Raw genomic sequence first — 10,658 nt, forward strand, 5'->3', positions numbered from 1 at the left:
TACCCAGTGGCTTGTACTGGTCGGGAGACAGTCGAGAATAGGGGGGCGGCGGTGATTCTAGAAGACAGGATACAGCATGTCACACCTGGTGTTCCACGTGCTTTTAACTATCAGTTTCCTCAAACCCCAGGAAGTCTCCCACGTCTCCCATCATCTCTGCTGCCCAAATCTAAGGACACAGACAGCCTGGGGCTCAGTCCCTACTTGTGACACCTGTGCCTGGTGAGCTCCAGCAAGTTCCCTCCCCTCTCCAAGTCGGTTCCTCAACTAAAAAAAAAAACGGGGGTGATAATCACAGACCTCTCGGTTTTGCCAGAAGGGCAAAAGATAGCGTCTGTAAAACGCTTAGCGCAGATCTTGGTCACACCCCCGTAAACAGCACCTTTATTATCATCACAACTAGAAAACACTGGTGCAGAAGTCTGCGCATGCACGTGGCCGGACGCTATGCAGGAGGCTCAGCTCTGTTTGCATTTGGGCTAAACACAGCATACAGCCTCTTTAGTGTTAGCGCAAGCCCTACAGCATACCTTGAATATACTTAGACCGAAATATCATGTTGCTTGTGTGAAATACAACCTGAATAAAGGCTTCCTCAATTTTCATTTGCACAGTCCGACAAGTTAAATCAGAGTTCCGAAGGTCCACACATGGAAATGTGATGGGGGGGTGAGCATTGGGGGAGCCAGGGGCTGGTGAGGTGGCTTAGCATGTAGAGAAGCTTGCTGCCAAAGATTAAGAACCTGAGTTCGATCCCCAGAACTCACATGGTGGAAGAGGAAAACAGATGGTCTGGAGTTGTCCTCTGACCTTCACATGTGTTTCATGCCATGTATGCACCCTCGCTACATACATGACAACAATAATAAAATTTTTAAAAATTATTTTAACCCACGTTAGAACCACCATTTCTGTTGTGAGGAGGACAGCAGAGCTACTGAGACCCTGGAACTCCCCAGTTAGCCGCCGTTTTAGGCCAGTTACTTTCAGCCTCTAGTCTTAGTCTCATTTTGTAAAGAACAGGCAGGAGTGGGTCCCAGCCTTCCAGCTCAGACTCTGATTCCTGGTTGTCTATGGTGTTCGCCTTTGGGCCGCCTGTCTTTTGCCTAAAATTCTCCTCTTTCAAATCATATCCTTTGCCTTCTGAGGAATGTCTTAGGCTCTTGCTTTACCAGGGAAGTAACAATTTGCTATACTAAGTAACAATCTAGCTGAATGAAATGACCCTCCATTTTCTGTAAATGAAACCAAACCCCACCAGATCGCAAGCTAAAGCACACTGACTGCATAGTAATAAAGGAGTAATAACTATTATTAGGTGGCTATCAGGAATGACACAGGAGTAATGAGTGTTTTCGCAATTATAGGAAGGCACCAAGAGTTACAGGAGCGTTGGTTATGTGTGCTCCATACACCCAAAAGACGCTTCCCTCTCCTGCCCCAACCCTGTCCTCTGCATCCAGAAATGGCTTCCTCAAAGTCAAGACTCTGAGTCTAAAGCAGGGACTCTCTGTTGACATGGTCAAAGAAAAGGGTTCAAATCGGGCAAAGCCATTGAAGAGACCAGAACATTCACTCAGTGCCAGACACTTCTACTTTATGTATTGTCTCTCACTATCTTTTTTTTTTTTTTTTTTTTTTTTTTTTTGAGCCAGGGTTTCTCTGCATAGTCTCAGCTGGCCCAGAACTTGTTCTATAGACCAGGCTGGCTCTAAACTCTGCCTCTGCCTCCCAAATGCTGGGATTACCTGGCTTCGGAATGTTTAAAATATAATTTACTCTTATTTCATGAGATTGGTATTCTGCCTGCATGTACGTCTTACGAAAGTGTTGGATCCGCTGGAACTGTAGTTACAGACAGCTGTAAGCTGCCACATGTGAGAGCTGGGAATTGAACTCAGGTCCTGTAGGAGAGCGGCCAGGGCTCTTAACCACTGTTCTCTCTGATTCCTACAGACCGCAAGTACACGATTATATGTATTAGATAGTATCCATGTTCCTATTTTGCTTATGGGGAAATGCCCTGACTCCTGACACCCAGGACAATCAAGGCAGAGCTGGGATTTGCACCCAGGTCTAACTTCAGCTTCACTGTTCCAAGAGACCAAGGACCAAGGGCCCCTCTCCACCCAGTGCTCTCTCAGGGTTTCTAGGCCAGGACAAGAGTGGGAGAAAGGATCTGAGAGCCAAAGGGGACCAATCAGTGACCTCAAACAGGATGCACAGAGGAAGAACATGCACTTTCAGTAAGAGCTACTTCACTTGCATTCATTCATCCTGAGCCCAGAGGCCAGACCTGAGAGAGGTCCAGCTGCCCAGCATGGAAAGGCATGGAGCTCTCAGGGAGAGAAGACTGAGCCTGGGTCCCCACCACAGAGGCCTGGTGAATGGAAGTGACTCCCAGGGAAACTGGCTGTGGGGCCAGAACTGGAGTTGGCCTGGTGTGCACACCCTTTTTTACAACCCCTGAAACCCAAGGCATGGCTAGACATCTGCCCCCACACCTGTCTCCAGCAACAGAGGTAGTAGCAGGAGTGTGGCAAGCAACTGACACCATCCCAGTCTTCCCCCATCTATCGATATCTCTCCCCAACTCTCTTGAGTGTGTGTGAGTGTGAGTGTGTGTGTGTGTGTGTGTGTGTGTGTGTGTGTGTTTTGAAACAGTAGCTCTTACAGCCCAGGTTGCCTCTGAATTCAATATAGAACCAGGAATGACCTTGAACTATTGACCCTCCTGTTTCCACCTCCTGAACACATGACAGGCATATCCCTGGCCAGCCCTAGTACTTCTTACAAGGACTTTACCTGAAAGGGAAAAAAAGGCAGAGGAAAGAAAGTCCTCACCTTGTTTCCCCCAAGAAAGTAGCCACTGCTACAATCCCAACAACTGAGACAGGGTTCCTAACATCATGAGACAGAAAGAAAAACCGATAAACCAGAATTACAGACCTGCAGCCAGCGAAAGACAGCTAAGCTTCCAGGAGGGACTTCATCTAACCACAGAACCTTCTAGAAAAAGCAAGGTTTCTAGTCAGCAGCCCACAAAACACAACTCTAGCTCATCTGATTCAAAGGGGCCTGGGCTTCACTAGTTCACTGAGTCTTAATGCAATACCTCAGGCTAGCCTCAGGTATTGTGCCTCTGCCTCCTAAACACTGAGGTTACAGGCCTGCCCCACCAAAACAAAGAATCTTAATTCCTTTTTATTGATGGGGCACCTGACATCCCACCAGGAAGGACCCACCCAAGGTTGTACTTGAAGACAGCTGCATAAATTATCCTGTTGCTATTGGAGACCAACACTAGGTAATCTTTTTATTTAGAAAGAAAGAAAGAAAGAGAGAGAGAGAGAGAGAGAGAGAGAGAGAGAGAGAAAGAGAGAAAGAGAGAAAGAGAGAAAGAGAGAAAGAGCTGGATGGTGATAACGCACACCAGAGGATATCCCTCGCCATCCCTAACAGGGTGGGTAGTTCTCCTCCATGAGTTCAAGTCCAGCTTGATCTACACTGACCTACAGAGTGTGTTCAGGACAGCCAGGGCTACACAGAGAAATGCTGTCTCTAAGAAAAGAAAAGAGAAGAAAAGAAAGAGGCAATATAGGGGGTATAAACCCACAGGTCACAAGATCCACCCTCTTAAAATATACAACTTAGTGGTTTGGGGTGCATTCGAAGAGTTGTGTGACCATCACCATGATGTAATTATAGGAGAGTTTCATCACCACAAGAAGAAACTCTATCCCCATTAATAGTCACTTCCCATCTCCAACCCAAACCCCAGGCAACCACTAATCTACTTTTTGTCTCTATGGATTGCCTACTCTTGAACATCTCACGTTCGTGGAAATCACACAGGCCCTTTGTGTCTGTTTCTTTCACTCAGCACAACGTTCTCCAGGTTCATCCACGCCATGGCATGTGTGTGCACTTCGCCCTTTTTTACGGCTGGATGATATCCCATCGTGCGGCTACAGCACGCTTTGTTTATCCACTCATCAGCTAATGGACATTTGGGTTGGTTCCACATCTTGCTGTTATGAATGGTGTGCCGGGAACAATACCAGTAATTCTTACCTGTCGCTCCCACTCCCTCCCACACAGCCTCCAGGATTTGGGAGAATGGAGCTATAGGAGGTGAGCCCTCCACTAGTTGAGACGGGATCAGAGGAGAATCTTCTAGTTGACCCCTAGCTCCTGTCTACTGTCTAGATGTCCTACTTATTGTTAAGAGTGATAATGATTTGATATTGATATTGATTTGGAAATTATTTACATGTTCTAAACTCAAACACTTCCAGTCTCTGCAGATTCCTCTGAGAGAACTAGATATGGTCAAAAAATAAAAATAAAAAAATAAAAAACTCCAAGCCCCTCAGACCTCCAGCCCCAGGCAAGACTAGAAGAACCTCCCTTAACTTCCTCCAGAAGCTAAGTAGTCAGCCAGGAGCCAAGAGCACCAGGACTCAGTCCAGGCCTGCCCAGCCCAGCCACCCTCTCTGGTCAGCCTTCAGGGACTACTTAGCCTTCTGGGATCTAGACCTTCATTTGAGGCCAGAAAAAAGTTCACAGCCTCTCTCTGCGCCTGGCGCGACTTTCCATTTGACACTTCCCACCCAGCTTTTCAAGGCAGCCCTTTGCTGTAGAACAAGATCCACATGCTTGCTTGCCTGGCCCTCCGACTTTTCTTTCTCCAGAGAGTGATACCCGGGCGGGCGGGCGGGCGGGCGTGGGGGGTGGGGGGGCTCCTGGGCGTCTGTTTCTTCTTCCTTCTGAACCTAGGGCTCTGATTCCAAGCTCCGAGATCGGAGGACAGAAAAGGAGCTCCTGGCGCTTTAAGGCTGAAGGAGCCTAACTGCCCAGATTCCCCCAGCAGCCAGATAAACAGCGCAGCCGGCTGGCGCCAGCAAGAGGCAAACTGGGCATTATCACGGCTTCCTCACCTCCAAGAGAGGAGCGGGGAGCAGACAGGCAGGCCGAGGGGCCGCGAGGGGGTGGGGCCGGGAAGCCCAACTTGAAATTGATCTCATTTCAAAGGGATAATGCCCGGCCAAATAAAAGGAAAAACTTTCTAGCCCATTCTAATTCCTCCAGGCCTGGCCTGGGAACCCTGTGTTTTCCTAGGCAGCCTCCTCCAGCCCTTTAGAAGTTCTCGCGCTCTCTTTCCCGAGCACAATTTGGATAATAGTAATTTACTGAATATAATTACAGAAAAAAAAATAGGGAAGCAAAGACCAGGAGATTCATTCCAGAGTTAATGGATACTTGCAGGAGAAAGGAACTCTATAAACAGGTCAGAGCTGTGATTAAAGTATTTCTCCACATTTCCGTCCACATAGGCAGCCACCAAACTCAGCGCTGCCTTTAGTCCTAAACAGAAAGACCCAGGGAAAGGTATCTATCTTTCAGGGGCCCCCAGACTAAAACATGCACTGAGACTGGTCCTCTGGGTGAGGCCTCTGTGCATAAAACCAGTTTCTGAGACAAAAAAGCCCAAGGAACCCGTAATCTGCCCATCACCACCTCTTCTCTTCAGTTCAGGCCAACTCAGAACTTTACAGATGGGAGGAGGCCAGGGCCATCAACTTGCCGTGCTCAGAAGGGGACCGACCACACTTCCCACAGGTCTTGACACTGGGACTCCTTGAGGGCGGAGGCCAGGTACGAATGACTGGTGCTGGGTGTTCCCGTGCACTTTACTCTAGTGGTATGCCCAGTCAGTCAGTCTGTCTGTCTGTCTGTCTGTCTGTCTGCCTGCCCCATGCCTCAGCCTTCTTCCCAGAGCTGGAAAGTTGGGAGGAGCGGTCTCCTTATCAGGACGCGCTCGGCTGAACCCCAGCTATGTACCCGCCCATTTCTAGGAGCCAGGCTGGCGGCCAGCCCCGGGGGCGGGGTGGGCAGCAAAGGGCTTCCCCGGTCCTCAGTCCCAGGGAAGACAAGAGGGTCCACCCTTGCTTCTTTCCCACAACCAGTCTTCAGAGATGCCCCCAGTTGGCTGACTAGAGTACTAGGTTTGTAGCTTGCAGTACCGGAGAACAGACACATGCTGTATGGCGCCCTCCTCCCAACGGGGAAGAGCTTCAAGGGGGAGGTAGGGAATTAAGTTCCAATACTTAGTTCGGTTGAACATGTTTTTAAAGCCACCCCCCCTACACATACACACTCTTTCAAAGTCACTAAACCTAAGCCTATAGTTCATCTGGCCTTTCGCAACTTTTCAGTGGTTAAGCAAAGACAACGCGAAGTGCAAAGACAGGAACTGAGTGGGTCCTAAGGCCTCCCGCTTTTCACCCCTCCTTTTCCGGTCCACCCACCTGAGCAAGCCCTCCTTAGGTCCACCCCCCTCTTCGGAGGCTGCTCCAGGTTAAAGGCAAGGCCTCCCAGAGATGATCCAGTTACATGCACGCCCACAGCCATCCTGGAGACTCAGACCACTGACCTAGCCCCACCCCCCTTACCTCCTCACTTCTGCCCACCTCTGAGGAAGATTTCTTGACAGCGTGAATCCGACTCTGTTCCCTCCCCAACACACACAACAGAGTACCTTAGTACAGAATAATGCTTAACAAACCTGTTAGTTCTGTGACTTGGGGACAGGAAAAAAAAATCCACTAGGGCCTAATTGGAAGAGTGTAGTGGGTCCCACCGTCTATCTTCCACTAGGAAACGAAAATACAGGAGAGGCCATACAACCACCTTCTCCCCAGAGACAGAGATAGCAGTCTCCCCCAGGGGAAGCTGTCAGTGAGCCTCCAGGCACAGACAGCCCAGTGTGGGCACAGGCCAAGGAATACTCAAAGCCTCTACACTGAGCCTGGAGAGGCCATGAGGGAAACACATCGGGAGCTACACTAATAGGAGGGAAACTTCCTTTCTCTTCACGCCGCCGCTAGGCCCTCATCTATACAGGGGAGAAGTGAAGCTTCCTAAACTGCTGGTCTGCACTGAGTGAGGAGACCCGAGAGCTGACCAAAGCCAATAACCTGTAACTACCTATCCCATTTTTCCCTGCAAATGCAAAACCCCCAACACCTTGGATGTATTCACCTACACCTATAGTGAGTGGTCCTCATGGTATAGTAAAGTGGGGGGAGGGGTGCGCGCGCGATGGCCTGTCAGGGCTCTTCATCTGTCCTCACCTCTGCTCCTGCACCTGAGCCTGCCTAGCTAAGCAAGGCAAAGGTAGGGTGTGTGCAGAAGATCCCAGGAGAACAAAGGGGCCAGTTCTCAGGGTAACAAAAGAGCTAGCAGCCTCTGACTCCCAGATGCCTCAGGTCCCTCAGAGGTAAGCTAAAGGCCAGAATTAAGAGCCATGATGGTGGAGGAACCTGGCATTCCATCCCAAAGGATGTTGGAAATGAGGGATTGCCCTGCAGAGTCTGGGCTCAAACCACAGAAAGGGACAAGTCAAACAGTTTGCAAACACTTCTGGCGCTAGGCATGATTTCCCTACAGACAGCTTCACAGCCATACCTACGTGGGTGGGGAAGAGCAGATCGGAGTATAGGATATGCTTACAAATGCTAGAAGTTGGGTACCGACTGAGGTGAATCCCCAAAGGAGAGGTGGCACTGACTCCTTTGGCTCTTCCACGGCTTACTATCCCGTTTCACAAAGCTGCAATCTACTTAAAATCCCGGAGGCTGCGTACGGAAACACAAATGTGTCCCTTTCTCTATTCGCTGGAGCCACAAAATAAAGTTACCATTTGAAATTGCAAACATCCACCCCTCAACTTTCCTCAATCCCCTGCAAGCTCCCAGTACCGGAGGGGCATCCCTAAAAGTGTCCAACAAAGAGGAGGCCGCAGAAAGGGACCAGAAAGATACAGTCGGAGGTCGAGGCGACCCCGCGCGCGCTCACCTGGCCCGCAAAGCCGGCTGAAGTGATAGGGGTTGCAACACACCGTAGGCCCGTCGGCGGCGGCGGCAAAGCTGTGGCAGCCGCATAGGGGTTTCAGCTCCACTGCGTGCTGCAGGTCTGGCCAACGGAAGAGGCGGCCGAGCAGCAGCTGCGGTGGCGCGGGCTGGCCGCCCAGGCGGAGATCGGCGCGCGGCACCAGCACGCAGCCACCCGGCACGCCGCCTCGGGACTCCACAGCCTCCAGCAGCGTGTCCAGCGAACGCTCCTTGAGCCGCTTGAGCAGCGAGTACGTGACCGTCTTGAGCTCCTGCTCCAGAAGCAGCAGCCGCGAGCGGGCTTCGCGACTCCGAGGCCCGCCGCCCTCCTCCGGCTCCGGGGACTGCCTGGTGTGGGGATCACCAGAGTCCCGGGGCGCGCCTGCAGCGTCCCGCTCGGAGAAGAGACAACAGGTCACCGTCTCGCAGTCACTCTCAGGCAGCCAGCCCGGGCCTCCAGGCTCGGCCACATCCAGCGGGGAGCCCCCAGCTCCGGCCCCCAGCTCCGAAACGGGCCTCGGGGGGCCCCCCGTGCGCCGGCGCCTGCCCGCGATCGGGGTGCCTCGCGGTCCCACCGCGTCCCGGGGCCGCCGCGGGGCTACCGTGCGGACTTCGGAGCGGCCGCAGCCTCCGCCCTCTCGTGCCCGCGGAGCAGGCTCAGCTCGGCTGCCCAGGCTCCCATCCTCGTCGCCACCGCCGCCGCCGCCGCCGCCGCCGCCGCCTTCCTCCCGATCAGGGACCACACGACTTCGCCAAAGTCGCCGCACCAGCCCCGAGCGTTTAGACCTGAACATACGATACCCTTTGGCGCCTGGGGTGGTGGGAGGGGAGGCGGTCTCCGGTTACCGAGGGTCCGTTCCCTCAACGAGGCGCGGGCTGCGCGGGCCGCAGCCCCACATGAAGCTCTGCCGCGGGGCGCCGTGCAGACCGCGCACAGCCTGTCGTCGAAGGGACACCGCAGGGCTGCAACATGAGGGAACTCGCGCCGGGCCGGGCCAGGCCGGGAACACGCGCGCTGCTGAGCCGCAGTCCGCGAGAAACCAGCGGGCTACATGGATCGCGATGGGCCAGGACTGCTCAACTCCAGTTGCTTTGGAGCCTTAGGGAAGCCACCGACGAGACGATGCTAGAGACACCCTGCATGGGCCGGCGAGCCTTCAAAAGTTGCTCGGCTGCTACACGAGCACAAAGCGCTTGCGTCGTACCCCCAAATGTGTCTGCACAGCTCTGCCTTCAAAAGCCAAGCTTTATGCTACATGGGCTTTCCCTGCAGGATACGAAACTAAGACTTGTGGATAACTCCCAGATCCCTGCAACAAAATAAAAATAAAAGCAAAGCAAGTAAAAGGTCCCAAACAAAACTCAAAATGCTTGGATCTGCACGCAGGAAAAGCAATTCCGTCTCAGGTCCCGGGCGCTCGGTGCACTTGGGGCAAGTCTCTCCTGAACGCGGGTGTCAACACATGAGTGGAAGCCGGAAAAAAAAATCCCAAAGAGCTGCTAGGAATCCTTAATTAAAAATGCAATCCACCGAGGCAGAGGTCGCAGCCCGCCCCACGCTGCGCTGGGTCGCTTCGGGCGCCGCGGCTGCCGAGGTCGCCCCCTCCCCCCTCCACCAAAGTGCCTCCTGGTGGCCCCGCGGTCCCAGCGAGGTTTGGCGAGGCAGCGCCCGGCGGCTCTTTCTCTGGGCTCAGCTCCCTCGCTCGCTCCCCCCGCTCGGCGCTCTCTCTCTTTTTTGTTCTCCTCAAACGCACACTGAGGGCCCCCGGAGGAGCGCCGCGGAGTCATTGGCTGCCTCCCATCATATGCCAGTCTAGACACTTTGGCGGCTCCGCGGCGCTGATTGTTGCGCAAACAAGGTTTCAAGTTTCTTAACTCTTAAAGGAGAACACGTCCCATTGCTGAGCCCCAGGCTCCGAGGGGGCTGGTTCCCGGGGCGGGCCGAACCCGGGCCCCCGCCCCTCGCCCGCCCCAGCACCCCCGCCCGGAGGCTGACAGTGCCCGCGACTCGCTCTGGAGCTCACGTCGCGCCTAGGACACGGATACCATCGGTCCTGCACACGCGCTAACAAACACTCACACCCTGCTACCTAGCTCTGTGTGGGTGAACCCACCGCGACCCGGGCTCCAAGGCGGCCTTTTGCTTCTCTCTGGCTAGTGCCCAAACTTGCAAACGTGCATTGCACTTTAGAGTCAGTCCAAACCTCCCCCCCTCCCCAGCCTCGGCGCGAGCTAATAAAAATGGGCGTGTGTGCGCGCCTTCCTGCCCTGCGTCTCTGGGGAATTGGGGGGCGGCGGAGAAATTGGGATAGCGGGTTTCTTCCCTGACCCATGAAGGCTCCACGCACCCCGTGCCCAGAACTAGGGGTCGCTCCGCCTAGGCTACACAGGATGGCGAGGGATCAAGGGAGCTCCAGGATTGCCCGAGGTGGGGACTTGGACAGAGTGGGGTGGAAGCAGGAGTGCTCTTGGATGGCACCTCTTGGTCGCCTAGGTTCTCCCGCCTGGCGTCCTGGGCTCCTCTCAAGGCCGGGCGCTTCCTTCTCCCTTCGTGGATTTACCTTATGCCCTTTCGAGAGTGATGGAGGGGAGTGTTTTCCCCCAGCTGTGTTTCACTAGGAAAACGGAGGCAAGTTAGGGGCAGACTTGGGGACCCGGCATGGGAAGGGTTAAGGCCGCTCCTGCCCTGGAGCCGGCGCGGCGGGGTACCTCCTCGGGCGTGCTTGCTAGTCCGAGGGTGGCAAAAGTTCAAGCTTGTAAAGT

The 10,658-nt window shown here is 53.7% G+C and overlaps 1 protein-coding gene across 1 annotated transcript in view; it reads right to left on the reverse strand.

Annotated features, from left to right (window-relative positions):
• Positions 1–9,744, reverse strand: part of Smad6 (SMAD family member 6) — a 63,852-nt gene extending 54,108 nt beyond the window's left edge. Inside the window, exons 1-2 of the mRNA XM_076925745.1 lie at positions 7,861–9,744; positions 4–57 (exon numbers count right to left, since the gene is read on the reverse strand). Of these exons, the coding sequence (XP_076781860.1) occupies positions 4–57; positions 7,861–8,689 (883 nt within the window). The 5' untranslated portion in view covers positions 8,690–9,744. The remainder of the gene's footprint in view (positions 1–3; positions 58–7,860) is intronic.
• Positions 9,745–10,658: the final 914 nt, after the last annotated feature.

Source organism: Arvicanthis niloticus, chromosome 26 (assembly GCF_011762505.2).
Source record: "Arvicanthis niloticus isolate mArvNil1 chromosome 26, mArvNil1.pat.X, whole genome shotgun sequence".
Classification (NCBI taxonomy): domain Eukaryota; kingdom Metazoa; phylum Chordata; class Mammalia; order Rodentia; family Muridae; genus Arvicanthis; species Arvicanthis niloticus.